This window comes from Protopterus annectens, chromosome 11.part0 (genome assembly GCF_019279795.1).
Source record: "Protopterus annectens isolate FY-2018-M chromosome 11.part0, PAN1.0, whole genome shotgun sequence".
NCBI lineage: Eukaryota > Metazoa > Chordata > Ceratodontiformes > Protopteridae > Protopterus > Protopterus annectens.
This window is the reverse complement of record NC_056745.1, coordinates 1,106,046,670-1,106,065,559: the sequence shown is the minus strand read 5'-3', so window position 1 is coordinate 1,106,065,559 and position 18,890 is coordinate 1,106,046,670. Positions and strand designations below refer to the sequence as shown.

The 18,890-nt window shown below is 38.2% G+C and overlaps 1 protein-coding gene across 7 annotated transcripts in view; it reads left to right on the top strand.

The window, feature by feature from the left end:
- Window positions 1-18,206, top strand: part of LOC122815712 (troponin T, slow skeletal muscle-like) — a 361,457-nt gene extending 343,251 nt beyond the window's left edge. For all 7 annotated transcript variants that reach the window (XM_044088451.1, XM_044088450.1, XM_044088449.1 and 4 more), the window contains one exon: window positions 17,765-18,206. In XM_044088451.1, the coding sequence (XP_043944386.1) occupies window positions 17,765-17,822 (58 nt within the window). In that variant the 3' untranslated portion in view covers window positions 17,823-18,206. The remainder of the gene's footprint in view (window positions 1-17,764) is intronic.
- Window positions 18,207-18,890: the final 684 nt, after the last annotated feature.

Sequence of the window (18,890 nt, the reverse complement as noted above, 5' to 3'; positions counted from 1 at the left end):
GCCTAGGAGCTAAGCCAGTTAGTATGGCCACTAAGGTGAAGCAAACCAGTTGCTCAGTCAAGGAAAGTGGAGCATCAGCATGTTAGCCAGTATCAGCAATGACCAAGAATGTGTCTGTGTGATTCTGCTTTTGCCAATGACTTTGCAGACTAAGTTAACATTAACACAAGAATCCAAACCAATATTAGGACAAGACTAAACTGCATTTTTGTATAATTTACATCAAGTTTCAGATTTTTGACAATTCAGTGGTGTGCAAGATTCCAGCCAGATTAGGACTTTTAGAAGAACAGCCTTCTTTTTGGGGACACTCAATGTAGTATTCATACTGAGTGATGAAAAGTTTGTAAAGGGCTGACCCCTTCTATTTTCAGTAAGCCTGTAAGTAACCACCTGGGCCACCTCTAAGTCCTACAGATTAGACCTCAGTTTAATGACTCATTTGAAGGATGGCACACTCAAGATTGTAGCATCCCCTTATGTTGCACTGTGTTGTCAGCATTGGTAAATTAATCCAAACAGCTGGTGTGAGAATAAGTGTGTAAATGCAAATGTGCTTCTTCTTCAGCTACTGTTTGGGTATTTTAAGGAATGCTGCAAAGAAGCATTTGTGTGCTTGTAGTTTAATTCACACTTTCAAAGATTTGCTTTTAGAATTATTACCCGAGTGTTAACAAAGTGATATTTTTTTGGTTCTTATAACTAATGATTGATTTAAATGAGTTAAAAGCAAAAATCAAGTCATCTGCTTGTATAGCAACTCATTCATTCATTCATTTATTTTGCAGCACTGAGACAATTTTCATTTTTCACTAGTATTTGGTACTGGTTTAAATTACAAATTAAAGTGAACAGTCTGAAACAATTATGACTACTCCTGGCTCCCTACACATCTTCAATAATCTCTTCCTAATTTTTGAGGTTATCTGTGGTATTTCTCTTTTATCTGTGTGTGGTGTCATTATTCTGAGAAGGAAATGTTAACCTGTTTATTTCTCATTTATTTGTTAGTAGATGTTGTATACTACATACTGTACTTGTTTATTCATTCTTGTTGATATTGCTCAGGTAGGCCCAGGCTGTGCCTGAAAAGGGTCTGTAGGTGAAAATGCTTAACTAGTTATATGTAAAAGAAATAAATAAATGATGTGTTTGACCATGGCTAATACTTGTCAACCCCATCCATGATGACTGGAGACTACAAATGAGTTCTATCTGTTGAAGAATGTGTTTTACTGATTTCACCTGACTTCTTGACAAGTCATCTTTCTAAAGTAATACAAATGGCAAAATAAGACATAAACACTTTATAGCTTAGTGGAAAGCTGTGGTAAGTGCATTTTTTTAAATAAACATGGTCAATGCAACCCCAGGGCACACAAGGGTGTGAGCACAGGTTGTAACATATTGGTCTTTGTTGCTTACCCCTCCTCACTCACAGTGACTTAACTCATTTCCTCCAGTACACTTCTTTGGGTCTATATTATGTAATCAAAAAGTCAGTTCAGCAAACGGCACTTACATGGAAAATGCCATTTATCAAATTCACTCTTGTGGGGGGTGCTCCCTACACCTCCACTAATTATATATACCAACTTCGCTGAATGGCATTTTCGATGTAAGGGCCATTCCCTGAACTGACTTTTTGATTATATTATATAGAACCCATCTCTTTTGAGTGTTTACCTTTAACTCCCAGTGGATGTGGCTTGAGCCTGTAGAAAAATGAAGTTATCGTCTTATAGTTGACAGAGGTCAAATATCAATACAGTTGTGTCTGCCATCATATATGCTTCTAGATAAAATATTCTGATTCCTTTTATGTAGCATGGTTTTGGAATTATTAATGCAAATATGAACAAGCAATATTTGACACCTAGAGGCGCTGTAGGAGGTAACTACAGAAATGCCTGGAGGCGCACTCATCTGTAACAAGTTAGAAGATTTACAACACAGACAGCTTGTAATCTCTTGTCTAGAAGTTACTGCAGAGGAATATGATTATTATCCATTAGCAAGGTGTTTTCTGTAGTCCAGGGATAGATTCCCTCATCATGTGTATGACCACTATGTGACTCTGAACAAGTTATTTAACCAGACAGTGCAGTAGAGAAACTGGGCTATGCTGCTCAATGGGCCTGCTGTTCTCATACCTAATAATTATTTAGGTAGCCTGAATCCCCTGCTCTTTTTCTCTTTCTACTGAACCAAAATACTGAGAAATGCATCCAATTCTTTCGTCTCAGAGGGTCTTCAATAATCATCTGGTAGCTCTTAAATAAATAAATAAAATAAGGTACACACCATCTCATGTACACACATGCATAACATCCTTCCACCTTGTTATAAAGTAATGGCATAGGCTTGTCTTTGATTATGAGGACAGTGCAGTACTGTGCTGGAGGACAGCTTGTTGGAAGCTGGGAGGGAGTGGCTATGGAAGGGGATAGCTATTATTCTAGACCCTGGTTGTCATGGACTTTTGTGTATTTTACACTTACTTGCTGTAGATCATTTGGCTAGTGCATGGTGGGTACCATCTTTTATACAACTGGATTTCATAACTGGAGACTTTTAGCATGAGTTGTGTAGGTTCATGTTTCTGAGTGGCATGTGTGAGGTGGTCCAGCATTGTGATTCAGAATGTCTAATGACGGGAGAATGAATGGGTACACAGATCTATGTACAGTGTAGCAGTAGGGTTTTAATGCATATTTGTAAGCAAACCGAATAAATCTGTAGGTGAAATGTTATGCTGTTGTGCTTCAAGTGGTGGTACTTTGCTCTTGGGTAAGTTATTTTTTATGCAATTAATGCAATGCAGAGGTAGTTATTTAAGGTATTTCAAAGAATCATATTATGCAAGTAGCACATTCTTTGACAACTGCTGCTGTGAATTTGGGATTGAGGCAGATAAGAGAAATGTTATTCCTGTAATGTTAAAATAGTAGTGTTGAGGGAAAGCGTACAACTTGAGAATAGGACAGTAGCACATTTATGAAAATACACAGAGTATAACAAAAACAGTCAAAGGATAAAATGCCTCTATGATATAACAAGCGTAAATTTCAAAAGAACTCAAGAGGCAACACCATACAAAGCGAAGGAGGCCGTTTATTTCACCAAACAGAACATAAAATATAAAAACAAAGTGAGCGCTTTCGTGTTCATATGAACGCATCTTCAGACCTATCCATTATTTCAAAAGACATTCATTTAAATATAGCCAATAGGCTAGAATGAATAGCTCTCTAACCAATCAAATGTCAGGACTGATCAAAAAATCCATTAATTAATCTTCCACTTATCATCTTAAAAACCATCCATACTCTATACTGACTATAAAAACAATTCCATATAATGTTGAAACTTATTAAAAAGTTAAAAAAGTTCTAATACAGAATTTTTGATATAAAAAAACACCCAATAATATGTGTTGGTTCCATTAATAAAAACACACACACATATATATATATATATATATATATATATATATATATATATATATATACTTTGTTAAAATACAAACAGCAGTGTTGGCAGAAAAAAACATGCTCTCACAATGTTGCATAACTAGATGGCAGTATATATACATGTTAAAAAAAAATACATATAAAAAACTACTGAACTATACATATAACTGACCTATCTAACTTTTTTATCAAGTTAGATAAGTCAGTTATATGTATAGTTCAGTATTTTTTTATATGATAATGTTTTATATGAGAGCACTAACTGCTTAGTAAAATATATGGAATTGTTTTTATATTTGATTGGTTAGAGAGCTATTCAGTCTAGCCTCTTGGCTATATTTAAATTAATGTCTTTTGTAGTAATGGATAAGTCTGAAGACGCGTTCATATGAACTCGAAAGCGCTCACTTTGTTTTTATATTTTCTATATTTTATGTTCTGTTTGGTGAAATAAACGGCCTCCTTTGTTTTGTATGGTGTTGCCGATTGAGTTCTTTTGACACATAAAAAATGGTTCATGTTTCATCTTGCGGAGCTTTAAATTGTGACATCATACTATTGAGGTTTGATGAAAGAAGCAGACATGAGTACTGATGTGTTTTTTTATTTCATTTACACTTTGCTGAACAAGTTAGATACACTAGACCAGTGGTCCCTTTCAGGGGGAGACCCGAGGTGGTATTCATACTGAATAGGGGGGAAGTTTGACCAGGGCATTGGGGTACTTAGCCTACTATTTTCGGTATGTGCTGTGAAATCTTTTACATCCACTTCAGATACTGCCAAATCAGGCAGATGGGGACTCACCTTAATGTTTCATCCAAGGGACAGCATTATGGTGATATTTAAATTTTTTCCAAGTACAGATTTAGTGTATGCATGTTGTAAAAGTCATGTGTTGCTGTTCCCGTTATATTAAGTAAACACAGGGGCCAAAATAACAATTGATTAAAAATCAAGGTTTCTGTACTAAGATGGACTGAAATGGATAGTATTTTTGTCTTATTGCACGCGCACTTTTTTATGAGCCAGTCATCGTCAAATCTTAACAAAACAGTATTATTTTATTTATATTTTACATCAAATTGTCTCTTTTGTTTTTTAAATTCAACTTGTGTTTTGAAGTGGTGGTATCCCAAAATCCTACTGAAAATGGAAGCATTATGCTAACAGGCATGTACATTTCATGCTATTTAGCTGTCCAGATTTTTGGTCAGAGGTATCCACTTTTCAAGTAGGTGTACAGGTGGCCAGATCAGCAGTTAAGGACATGTGTGTGTGTTTGTTTACTTATCCACATGCTGATATAACTGCATAACACATAGAAGAATATTTTTATAGGTCTTTGATAGCAAGTTTTTGATGAGCTTGTTATTTTGGCAATAATGTTTCTGTAGTTTATGAACACCCTACATGCGTGTATATACATTCCTGCACAACATTATGAACACCCTACATGCGTGGATATACATTCCTGCAGAACATCCTTCTGCTTAATGTCTTCAGTAGATGCATTAATAAGTAGCCCTGAGTTTCAATGTTTATTACATAGCTGCATCAATGTATATCATAGACAAATGACTAATAAATTAGTTATATGGCTGTCCATGTGGACAGGGGTGGTCTCTGTGGGGAAGTGCAGCAAATTTGTCTGGAGAGCATAGTTAAAGGGTAAAGGTTGTTATGCAGTATGTTGGATGACAATTTGCTGACCAATAATGTACATAGCTAGTTACATGAGGAAAATAAATGAAGGGATTGCTATAAAACATGTTTATACATGGTAAAAGAAGACTTCACAGTAATGTTTAGTAAAATGATTAAGACAGGGTGATTCAGGGGCACTAAAAGGGATGGGATGGAATGTAAAGTCAGTACATTAAAATCTTAAAATTCTCATGTAGTAACTTAAACTTATGAAAGGAAAAATTAATTTTATATCTATCTATCTATCTATCTAGCTATCTATATATATATATATATATATATATATATATATATATATATATATATATATAGTTCCTCTTTATAATCCCGAAATACTGAAAGCTCGAATTTCAGTATTTTGAGACCATAAAGGCGAAAATGCAAAATCTCGAAAGTGCATTAGCTCGAATTTGAATATCTCTAATCTGCGCTTATGCAGTGCAGCAACGAGATGGGAAGTGTTTGGATGGGTTGTTTTATGGAAATGAAGGTAAGTGAGTGTATGTGAGTGTTATTGTAAGTAGTGTGTGTGGGTTAGGGTAGGGAGGTGGTGTTTGTGTGTGTGTGATGTGTGTGTGTGATGTGTGATGTGATGTGTGTGTGTGTGTGTGTGTGTGTGTGTGTGTGTGTGTGTGTGTGTGTGTGTGTGTGTGTGAGGGTGTGTGGAATGTCTGCGTGTGAGTAATGCATTTCTTGACTGTTAGTGTAATCTCGGAGTTGGTATATATAAGTAGGGGTGTGTGGGGGGGTGCAGGGGGGGGCATTGTCCCCTGCATAGATGTAGTGTAGGATTGTGTAGTTTGTGTGTTGTGGGTTGAATGGTGTGTGTGTTGTGTGGTGTATGGTTTGTGAATGTTCGAGATTTTCGTTTTTTGTGTTTGTGTGTTTCGGGATTGTGGGCCTTTATAGTTTCGAGATACTGAAGTTCAAGCTTTCAGTATTTTGAGATTATAAAGGGGAACCATATATATATATATATATATATATATATATATATATATATATGTATATATATAAATGCGACTAATGATCAGATACTGGAATGAATACTACACAGTGAACGTTTGTTTTAAAAAGATAAATGCCATTCTTTTTTACAGTTAACTCAAATTATTTATCTGCTGGCAAAGATTTAAATACTTATTAAATATGCAGAACCAATTTATATGAATGCTTAAACCATATGATTCATAAAAAAAAAAAAAAAACTTCCTACAGACATTAAGAGCTGTAGCCAAAAAGGTCTGTTTCTGTGATTATGGAAAATCCAGTTCAGAGACACATTAGTCACAATGAGGAAAGACCTCATTATCAGCTAATCTGTATGTTTCTAAACCATACACTGTTACCACTAGTGCTAATTAGCACGTTCCTGTGGTAGTCAACTCTGGTAGTCCATGCAGCGCATTGGCACATGTACTTTCCTCACTGATTAATTTTTACCCACACAGACACACACCGATACACCAACATACCTCTTGCCTGTCCCTAAGATTACAAAATGTCCCTGACAGTGCCTCTTATTTTTTCTGCTCCTTCTAAATGATGGGTGATTACAGTCAGTGAATAATGCCAGACATTAGAGTTTAATTCTTCTTATTATTCAGACACCGATTCTAGTCCTGTAGCTCCATTAACCTTTTAACTTAATCAGAGTAATATTTAAAAAGTCTCCATGGTGTTTAGCATTTCTCCCAGAGTCTCCTCTTGGAAGGCAGTAAAAGTGTTTGAGCCTCATACTCTTGAAACAGAAAGGAGCTCATTAACAAGCCAGAGCTTTAGTTCATTGAAATAAGACAAGACATTTTAATAAAGTATCAGGTCTTGTATCATATTCTGTTTGTCTGAAGAAGATTAGATGATAATAGTGACTGGCTTTGATGTTTAGTGTCCCCATATGTATTTTGTGCTGCCAAATCTTGTCTTGTTAACTTTTAAAGTAACTAAGAGCAATAGTTAAAATTCATCCCATCTATATTATGTGTGTTTCTTGCTGAAAAATGTCCTGTTGCTCGATTCATATACTAAACCCCCACATGTAGCCACACACACACACACACACACACACACACACACACACACACACACACACACACACACACACACACACACACACACACACACACACACACACACACACACACACACACACACACACACACACACACACACACACTCACACACAAACACACACAAACACACATGACCACCTCCACCACCTCTACCTGCTGTCTGGTAAATTCCCCAGTACATACTTTTAACATGATCTCACCATTTGAAACTACTGGATGAACATGAACTTTTGCTAATTTACATGGCCTGAGAATTTTCTGAATCACTCAGCTGCATAAATGCCTTACTGCAGGCATTTCGAGGGAGATCTCATGGCTAATTAGCATAAGACACAAAGACACAAATTAGCTGATAATGCAGAGTGGTGCTAGCAGCAGAGAGACAAAAAGAGCGACTGCTTACCTTATTAAGTATATTTTCTTATGCGATTACCTCTGCGACTGTCCGCTCTCACTGAAAAGCGAGTATATCTGCTCCTTTACCTGATTTAAGCTGTTTTACTGCAATTTTTTGCTTGCACTTTAAAACATTTGTCCTGTTTGTTGAAATTTACCTGTTGAGGCTACACACTCAAGTGCGCTAGCCTGTGTTATATATTTACTGCATTTTCTGCTGTTTGTGTACTAAAAAGAAAAAATCAAAAAAATGATCCTTGTTTCCCGCCTTTCCTGACCTAGAGTAGTCCAAATACAGGCTTTGCTGTATTGTGGACTTTTGGAAAGTTCCTGTGTTGCCCATTTCCTTTCTTGGATAAAAGGAGGCTTCTTTGTTCACCAGTGGGAGTGGGGAGCTTAGAGCAACCTATCTATCCCTGGAGGAGTGTTCCCAGCACAAGAATCTGGTAGTCTATTGGCCGTTTTGGGCCAATTTCTAGCTCTTTCAAGTCCCCCTGTATAAAACCCGCTTTGGCGCGGTTTTTGCACTTGTTTCTACTCAGCAAAGCTCCTCGTGGTCCTGCAGAGTGGTGCTAGCAGCAGAGAGACAAAAAGAGCGACTGCTTACCTGATTAAGTATGTTTTCTTCTGCTATTACCTGTGCAACTCTCCGCTCTCGCTGAAAAGTGAGTATATCTGCTCCTTTACCTGATTTAAGCTGTTTTAAGCTGTTTTACTGCAATTTTTTACTTGCACTTTGAAAAGTTTGTCCTGTTTGTTGAAATTTACCTGTTGAGGCTACACACTCAAGTGCGCTAGCCTGTGTTATATATTTACTGCGTTTTCTGCTGTTCATGTACTAAAAAGAAAAAAACGAAAAAATTATCCTTGTTTCCCTCCTTTCCTGACCTAGAGTAGTCCAAATACAGGCTTTGCTGTATTCTGGACTTTTGGAAAGTTCCTGTGTTGCCCATTTCCTTTCTTGGATAAAAGGAGGCTTCTTTGTTCACCAGTGGGAGTGGGGAGCTTAGAGCAGCCTATCTATCCCTGGAGGAGTGTTCCCAGCACAAGAATCTGGTAGTCTATTGGCCATTTTGGGCCAATTTCTAGCTCTTTCAAGTTCCCCTGTATAAAACCTGCTTTGGCGCGGCTTTGCGCGATTTTGCGCATAGTGCAGGATCGGGCAGCGCCGCTTAATCAAGTTTAAACCATTCTCGGCTTCACAAAGTCGGCCCTTCACTTTTTCCCTTAGAACTGCTCTAGCTCACAAAATAAACACCTTATTCTTAATCTATAGCATGGCACTTCCTCACAAAAGCATTTCTATAAGTTAGCACTAAAAATTAAATAGCACCACAGCCTCACATACTCCCTTCGAGTACTCTATTCCCCATTGATCCTTTTTCTCAATTATAAAGGAGTTCCGTATACTATTCTAGCATGCCCAAAGGTCAGCTGTCAATTCCCTCTCCAGTCCAGTTGGTGAATCTGGGAATCTTGAGGCAATGTTACAACTGCCTCATGTACACAGACAACCCTCTCGTCCTCCCAAGTTCAAACATATGTGAGAGATGCAACCATATAGCCAAACTGGAGGCTGAGCTCTCTCAACTCAGTACTGGCGTAACCAGTCAGGAGGAGAAGGTAACCACATACAATACAATTCCAGTCTCACATAGACCTACTACATCAGCAATCCAAACACATAAACACACCTAAACATACTCGGAGGCTCTAAATAAAAATCTGCCTAAGCAACAGAGACCTCCAAAGCAGACACCCAAGCAACCACTACCCCAAAACAAAACACATGCAACACATAGTTCACAAAGCCAGTGTGCCGAACAGTCACAGCCCTTAAGGCTAAACAACACACCTGATACACTTGTAATAGGTGACTCTACTGTCAGCCACACTGATGTCCCGCTCACCAGGCTGAACAAGGAGGTCACGGTGAGCTGCCTGTCGGGCACTAGGATCCACCACATAACACAAGCACTCAGGTCACTCCAAGGCAAGTACAAATATGACTCAGTCATTGTCCATGCTGGTGTGAATGACCTGAGACATACCTCCCTGGACTACATGAAAAGAGACATAGAGGAGCTCTCTGAGCATGTAGCCCAGGCCGCTATGACCCTGACCTTGAGTAGCATCTTACCCTCATCAAGAATGATGTCACAATATAAAGACAAGATGATCAATTCCAACAATTGGCTGAATTATTGGTGTCATTCTAAGGGGATCCAGTGCCTGTCAGCCTGGGATGACATGCTCGACAAGTCACATTGGTTTACTAGGGACAGCTTGCACCTGTCACCCCTGGGCTTTCAGATATTGGAAAAGGCTTTTGCCACCCCCATAGTGCCTTTTTTAGGCAAGGCTCAAAAGACAAACCCACCTCCATAGATATCACAAAGAAAAAGAAACTAAGGGTAATGCTACTCAATGCCAGAAGTCTAAACCTCAAGATGCATGCACTCGAAACTCTCCTCAGCATGGAGAACATCGATATCTGTGCAGTTACAGAAACCTGGTTCAAGGCTCCCGAGAGCACCCCAGCACTACCAGGTTATACCTCATACCATACTTTTCGGCCCCAAAACTTGGACTGAACCACAAAAGTAGGGGGAGTATCAATATTCGTCAAAGATACCCACGCCTCCATTTTGGTGGCACAGCACGAAGCATCGGAGACTATCCATGTGCAATTAACAGTGGGTAAAACTGCCTTTCACTTTATAGCCTGCTACAGACCACCCTCCCAAACTCAGGAACCCCACTCGGCTTTCCTGAAAACACTGGAAAATATGAAGGTCTCTCCAAACACCATTATATGGGGCGATTTCAACTACTCAAACATAGACAGGGAGCACTACTCAAGCCCTAACACCTTAGCCCAAAGGTTCCTAGAATTTATAAACTCAAATTCTATGGAACAAATTGTCACCACTCCCACAAGAGGGGAAAACATACTGGACCTGATCATCACCAACATGGGGACTCTATGCTCCAGACCTGAGGTATATTCCTCACTGGTAAGATCGGACCATAAATTAATCTCACTGGATATCCACATCCCGACCCCACCCCCTGCCCAGAAAACCACAGTAAAAAACTTCTCTAAAGCAAACTTCACACTCCTCAAAACCGAGGTGGAATCCTTCAAAGCCCCCGGGTCAGTGGAAAATACGGCCCAAACAGCAGAATGCTTTATAAATGCATTCTATGGACACCTTCAGGAATGCATGGATCATGCAATCCCAAATAAAACCAAGACCCAATCCTCTAAAGGCAGGCGTCCTGTCTGGTGGACCCCAGCCGTAAATAAACTATACAATAGAAGAAGGAAGCTACTACATGATAGAGCAAAATCCCTAAAAGGGAAGGCATCTCTGATCAGTATAAGTAAAAAACTACAGTCCCTCATAAAATCATCTAAGGCCAGTTTCAAGAGAAAAATTGCACAGGACACTAAAGATAATCACAAGGCTTTCTTTAGTTATGTTAGGAACCTGGATGGTAACTCCCAGATATGCTCAGAGTTAGTCCAAAATGACAAAAAATACACTGAACCCACAGACATTGCCAACATCATGGCTGACAGGTTCAGTGCAAACTCCCCCCCCCCCACAAAAGAGCAAATATCTATCCCAGCAGAGTGCTGCCCCCCTGACATCTCAGATGCTCAGGTAAGAGCTGCCCTCTCCAAAGCAAAAAACACAGCATCAGTGGGACCAGACGGTGTTCCAGGCTGCATCCTACATGAACTCCAAGAAGAGCTGAACCCCAACATAAAGCTAATGTTCAACCTCAGCCTTACTACAGGATATGTACCCAAAGAATAGCGTACAGCAACAGTGGTCCCTCTCCACAAAGGTGGTGCATCAACGGACCCTGGTAACTCTCACCCCATAAGCCTGACTAGCTTGGTCTGCAAGGCTATGGAGAGGATCATCATGGAACTCATAAATAAAGATATTGGGGACCTACAGACACTGGATCCTACCCAATTCAGCTTTGTTAAGGGTAGATCCTGCCTCTTAAACCTGGTCAATTTCTTTGAATCAGTCACCAAGGCCATTGACGAGGGGAAGGTGGTCCACACAGCCTACATGGACCTTGCAAAAGCCTTTGATACAATACCCCACTCAGGCATCATAGATAAGCTCTCCAGCTTAAATATAAACCCCTATGACATTAGATGGGTTGCAAACTGGCTCAAGGACAGAACACACATGGTCAGAATTGCTGGAGCCATGTCAGACTCCAAACCAGTCACAAGTGGCGTCCCACAAGGCTCAGTCCTGGGACCTCTCTTGTTCAGTATATATTTCTCGGAGGTACAGGCCAACACGGGTGGACTATGGCTGACCAAGTTCACAGGTGACTGCAAACTGGGCGCCATAATCAATTCTCCAGCTGACACAAGCATCCTCCAAAAAGGTCTCATAGAGACAGACAACTGGTGCCAGAGCCATGGCCTCAAGCTCAACGCCAAAAAGTGCATAGTCATCCCCTTTGACAAAAACAAAGTGCCCACAAATTACCACATAGGTGGTAACCCATTAAGTACGGAAGAAGTAATTAGGGACCTGGGGACCCAAGTTGATAGCAATCTTTCATTTGACAATCACGTGGCCAAAGTGGTTAGAAAAACCTTCTATATAGCCCACCTTATCATAAAGGGATTCACATCTAGATCAAGGGAGGTCATCGTGCCTCTTTACTCATCCCTCATCAGGCCCATAATTGAATACAATGCCCCATTCGGGATTTACCTTACCCGACACCTGCAGCAACTAGAAAGACCCTAAAAGTACCTCACCAAGAGGATCAAAGGGCTCAAACAGATGCCATATGTTGTTCGGTTAAAGAAATTCCAGCTCTACTCAGTTGCATACCACCTACTTAGAGGCGATCTGTGCCTGATGTATAAGGCCATGTCCAACCCGGAATTGATGGACATGCTTCACCTCAGAAAATCCAAATCCCCTCAGCACAGAAATAAATAGGACATGCGGGAGGGGCAAATTCATAACCCAGAGGCTCCCTTCACTCTGGAATAGAATTCCAGTCCAAGTTAGGCAGAGTCCCTCACTGACTCTCTTCAAGAGGAATCTTGACGAGTGGATGGGAGATCGTAGGTTTACCCCGGGGATCACTTCTGTGTCACTGTTAGACAGAGGCACAGTAAACTAACCTTGAAAAAGTAAAACTCATTTAAATGGGTGGCAAAAGCCAAACACACTCTGGCTAGGCTTACAGCCTAGTATGAACCTATGAACTTATGAACCTCAAATTCCTCATTAACGTCCATGGCTGAGGAGATGGACCTGACAGCTGTCACTGGTTTCCATGGATGTCCCTGATTTTGGTTCACATTTAGCTTTCTGCCTTCCAAACCCACCTAGAACTGGTGATTTTGGAAGAAAAGTTGATAGATTGCACTTCATATATGATGACAATAATTAGAGCTGCAGACTTCTTTTACTTAAGAAAATGCATGCTTATTCACATTTCAGCAATGTCTCATGCATGCTTATTCACATTTCAGCAATGTCTCAAGTTAATCACATTAATAAAGCTTTCACCTGATTGCTGTAATTGCTTCTGGGTGTGTCCCAGATTCTGGAAGTAAGCAGCTGGTAGATACGTACTGCAGTGATCCTGCAGACTGAATAGGATCACTATTGTGGGCCTGTCTCTGAATCTGTGATCCTGCAGACTGCAAAGGATCACTATAGTGGGCCTGTCTCTGAATCTGGAAGGGCTGCTGCAGCCCATTTATGGTTGACTGTTGGTGGCATCACATTCTGAATCTGGCCCAAAGTATTTAAATTGAAAGAAAAGTGATTTTTGTATAGCAGTACAGACATCTTTTTAAAAATGATGTCTAACATAAGGTCCTTTAAATACAATGAACAGAGAAATCCATGTGTTGGAAGGATAAAAGGCAGTAGAGAATGAGCACTGATTTAAAAAACGAAGAAGGAAGATGGTCGGTGCATAGAAAATGCTTTCATTATCTATGTGGGTGGCCTGAATAGTGCTGATAACAAATACAATTGCAAAATGGTGGGTAATATTGGGAATACTAATGTATCTGATGTTATAGTACACAACTGAATATTTTTTATTGAGAGAATAGGCTTATAATGTATTGGTAATAATTTTCTGGACGAAGGAATAATTTAACTGATGCTTAATGACACAGACAGCAAAATATAAAAATAACTGCACTATTTTGTCAGAAATTTGTTTGTTTCTTTAGTACTTTGTTTATTTATAGTATGTTTTATCTGGATAGTCAATGACAGTTTCTATGCATTACCATGTGGAAATATTGTATTTTTTTTTTATTTTTTTAAGTTTATATATATATATATATATATATATATATATATATATATATATATGTATGTGTGTGTGTGTGTGTGTGTGTGTGTGTGTTAAATAAAAGTCATTCATTCTGATGAAGTCTTTTTAAAGATGAAAGCACTAAATAGTGGATATTTTAAAAATTCTGTTTGGAGGAGTGTTTTTTTTTTTGATGAACAGTCGTTGGAGGCATTCTTTTGGGTTAATCCCTGTAGTCCTCGGTAGTGAAACCTCAGAGTTAGTATATTTACAGAAGGGCACATGGGAATGCAGTGGCAGAAGCTCTACACAAATAATCCTCTTTTATTATAGTCAGGAATACTGGTTTACAGTTTTCAAAACAATTAAATTCTAGTTTCCTGAAATAAAATCTGGGAATTATACCTATGATTTTTAAGTATAATTTCCAGCCTTTCCCAATAATGCATTTATCTGCATGTGTATGTCTGTGCGCACGCGTGTGTGTGTGTGTGTGTGTGTGTGTGTGTGTGTGTGTGTGTGTGTGTGTGTGTGTGTGTGTGTGTGTGTGTGTGTGTGTGTGTGTGTGTGTGTGTGTGTGTATGTATGTGTGTATATGTGTATATATATCTATATCTATCTATCTATATATATATATATATATATATATATATATATATATATATATATATATATATATATATATATATATATATATATATATATATATATATATATATATATATATATTTGGCTTCCAGAAAAGCAACTACTAGAAAATTGAAATAAATAGGCAACTGCTGTTAAAGTACTGGATACTGTAAAGGAGATAACAGAACATGAGGTGGGCTCTTTAGAAAAGAGAAGGAGCAAACTACAAAGAAATACATTGGGTTTTTAGGAACAGTACATGCAGAATAATGTTCAGCAGGAGGAGTAAGGTTTAATGGAAGGTGGGAAATGAGAAATGTATGTAATGTTGGAGTGAATGAAATTTGTTAACAAGGAGACATTTATGTATACAGCTTGAAAACAGTATCTGTAGCTATATGACTGAATGGGACTTAAGTAATAGGCAAGGTATCAGCGGACTCCTTAACACGGGATCTGATGTTGTTTTTTGACATTCTCAACAACATGGACAGAAGTTCTGAAGTTCTATATGCTGTTCCTTATACTATGCCAATAAAACCTTGCTAAAACTTTGTTTCTACCCTTAAATGATGACAATGTGCCTGTTTCATCTCAAGTGTTCTAAAAGATTTTGGAACTGACGTTTGGTGCGATATTTCTTCTTGGTCTTAATTTACCCTGTACAGCAAGTCATTCTTTGATTTAAAGTAGAGGTTTGGGAGGGGCCGATTGGCTAGTCTGCTAATCTGTTTTGCTTATATTCTGGCTAAGTATTTTATGGTCCTACTTAGTGCATTTATCTGCATGTGTATTTCTGTGTACGCATGCGCACGATTGTGTGTGTGTGTGTGTGTGTGTGTGTGTGTGTGTGTGTGTGTGTGTGTGTGTGTGTGTATATATATATATATATACACACAATGTTTTTGAATGGAAAATTAAAGCAGATTCTTTGCCCTCAGTATTCAATACAGTAAGGTGATACGTGATAGTGTTATAAATTGTAAGTATAATAACAAACAGGCTATAATAAATGAGCAGTCCAACCTAAAATGCGAAACTCCATGAAAGTACCATGAAATTTCAATACTAATACAGTCTAAATTTGAGATATTTTCTCATAAAAATGCAAAGTCACTGTCCCTGATTATGATTTTTAATCTAAATGCATTTGACTTCATTAATTTTCCTCCATCACTGATGCGTAATTATGCTGTATGCATTTGTTTTTTTATGGACGCATTTATAGTTATCATTCTGCCCAAATATAGTTCAGTTTATTTATTTTATTTGTATTTATTTATTTGCTAACTGTGTAAGCCCACAGGACACAATTATCCATCTTCTATGGCTGTCTGTTCAAGTGACTTGCTCAAAATAATACATTAGACAAAAGAAGGCTTAGGGAGTCTCTGGGCTACAGCAAACAGCTCTTTACGAGCTGACAGACTTAATCATGCGTTTTACTGACAGATTAAAACTTGAAGGTTGTGCGTCAGAGCTGGTAACTCTGCACGTAAAAATCTACTGTTAATCATTAGTTGACCGGAGTTCCTCTGTGGTGACCCCTAACCGGGAAAAGCTGAAAGAGACAACAACAACAACAACTGTGTAGAAAAACACTGAGGCATATATAAATGCTTTAATCTATAATTGGCACTTTTGGAATGTCAAGCATTGCTTTGCATTCGGTGACTTGTTTTCCTTATAGTTTTGATATTTTGATTGTAACAGTTTTCACAAATGTTAGCTCAATCTACTATCTGATTAATTTGCAAATATTATTAAAGTATAAGGTCTGAAATGAAGCAGAGCACCACTTTATAAATCCTGGAGTTATATGACAGCTAACTTTAGTTAATTTTAATGTCATACATGCATGTATACCATTATTTTCATATTTTTTTTTGTGACTGAGGAGTCTATCACATATTTGTAACTAGTCAGTATTTTGAAGTTAACGTCAACAGAGTTATCTGTTGTATACCCAGTGTTTGAACATGTACCTCAGTAGGAATTCAGTGAACTCCTCTAACTGGTTCCATGTATTCTACTGTTGTTAATAAATAAGTGAATATATTATTTTTTCTCATGGCTGAAGAAAAATGGATTTCTTGCGGTCCTTTGTAAGGCTAAAATCTGTAGTAATACACAGTATCCTCTATATTCCATGCTGGAGGTCTTTGAGGACTAGGCCAGTGTGGCAGTTTGCTTTTGTTTATGTTGCCAAACTGCACCCTTGCTATGTCCCTCATGGAAAGGCCAAGGGGGACTATAATGCACTGAGATAAAAAAAAATGACAGTGTATGGTCAGAAGTGAAAAAAGAAAGAAGAAAAATATATCTTTATTTACTAAAGCAGGATAGTAAACAGGACAGGAAGAAATGGAAACACATGATCCGCTGTGGCGACCCCTAATGGGAACAGCCAAAAGATGATGACTAAAACAGGATAGTACTGCTTTATCACACTTGCGTGTGAATACTTTTAGCTGTCATGCAGCGTATAATAAAACAAAACTACATAAACCACTTGACCATATAACATAACAAAACAACACTAAATACAGTAACTTTTATGTTTGAACAAATTGTTTCACATTTATGACATTTAACCTGTTAGTTTTACCATGTTTAGTATTGATATAGTAAATCATTCATTTATTTATTCGTTCATTTTTCAGTTACCTTCATTATTCTTCAGGGTTTAGAAAGCACAAGCCTATGCCAGCCCCCTATGGGTACAAGGCAAAGAAGCTAATCTTGGATTGAGCAACTACCCATGGCAGGACAAATACAACTCACATTCAACATGCACTCCTGCAGACAGTTTGGAGGTTTGCCAGTTTACTTAGAGCATGTTTTTATGATGCGAGAGGAAACCAAAGCCAAATGGAAACAGGAGATTGTGCAGATTTGCACAGAAGTCACCATAGACAAGAACCATAGGAAAGCCAAGCATTGTGTGCCAACAGTGGTAACTGCTGCACCATTGTGCCCCCATTTCTATTGTCATGTTTCAGAAAAGAAGCCCAGATTTACAGGTCTAACTCCCTTATTTCCCATTAGTATGTTAATCGTTTGCAGTACTTAATTTCTAAACTGATGTTAATTGTTTATACAGCTGTAGGAGGCAAAGAGTAACCTTTCACTTTTTATTCCTTCTAGTTCTGCCAAAGGAGCAAGAACTGCTGGCAAAGGTAAAGTGGGTGGTCGCTGGAAGTAACAAATGGACAAATGTCTCAAATCAGATGAACACGGCCAGAGACTTGTCTGCATCACTATTAATTGTAGATATTCTATGAATGCCTGTATTTTGATTCTACACCTTATTTATTTACCGTTTGGACGTTTGTCATTATTGTTTGGATCTAACAAAATGTCATTATGGCAGCCATAAACCTGTATTACTGCAGATTAGCATCATTAAATTGCTGATAGCAATTAGTAAAAGTAATTAAATCCAACCATCTAAATAATACCCCTGCTTTAAATAAATGACTGTTTTAGTCTCCCTACAGCAGAGAAAAAATAGAATGTTGCTTTCTTACACATTGAGATCTAATAAATGCATCTTCTGTTAATGAAAATAAAAGTTTATTAAAAATGGTATTGTATCTTTTTTCATCTTTTTAAGTAATTATCAATTGGAGTTTTTCATTTCAAGACAACGTCATATTACTGACTCTAAAAAAATGTCAATATATTTAATAAAGGAATAATAATTAACCATGGAATTTAATCACACACAATTATGTTTTATAAAAATATTGCTTATTAACATCAATGTTTCTTTGTTGTATTCTCTTAGTAGACATGTTCATGCAACAGGCAAACTGGAGTCAAAGGAAAGCCTGAGGAAGGGTGACATGCTAGAAAGTGGCCTCAGTCCTAGTGCTGTGGTAGGAATCTGGGTAATATTCTGTTTATGGCTGCTGTTTGTAAGAGCAGACATAGACCTTCATGAGGACATTAGGCTTACCCCCTCCTTCCAGGCAGGGCAGAAACCATCATTTTATGTGGCACTGGGATGACAAGCCCTGTAGTATCCAATGTTTTTTCACAGCATTTGGGGGCACTCACCTCTTACCCATCTACTTAACACAGAAAAACGTGCTGACATCTTTTATTCAGAAGCTAAGAAAATGGTCTTTTTCTTCTCATCTTTACTGTGGGAAAATTGGCCTATTCCCTAAGCAAACATATTTATGTTTAGACAGTAAATAAATGGTATGTTCTATGTACCACAGACAGTGCTGTAGTCTTCAGACTTTTCTCATTAACTGTGAGTCAT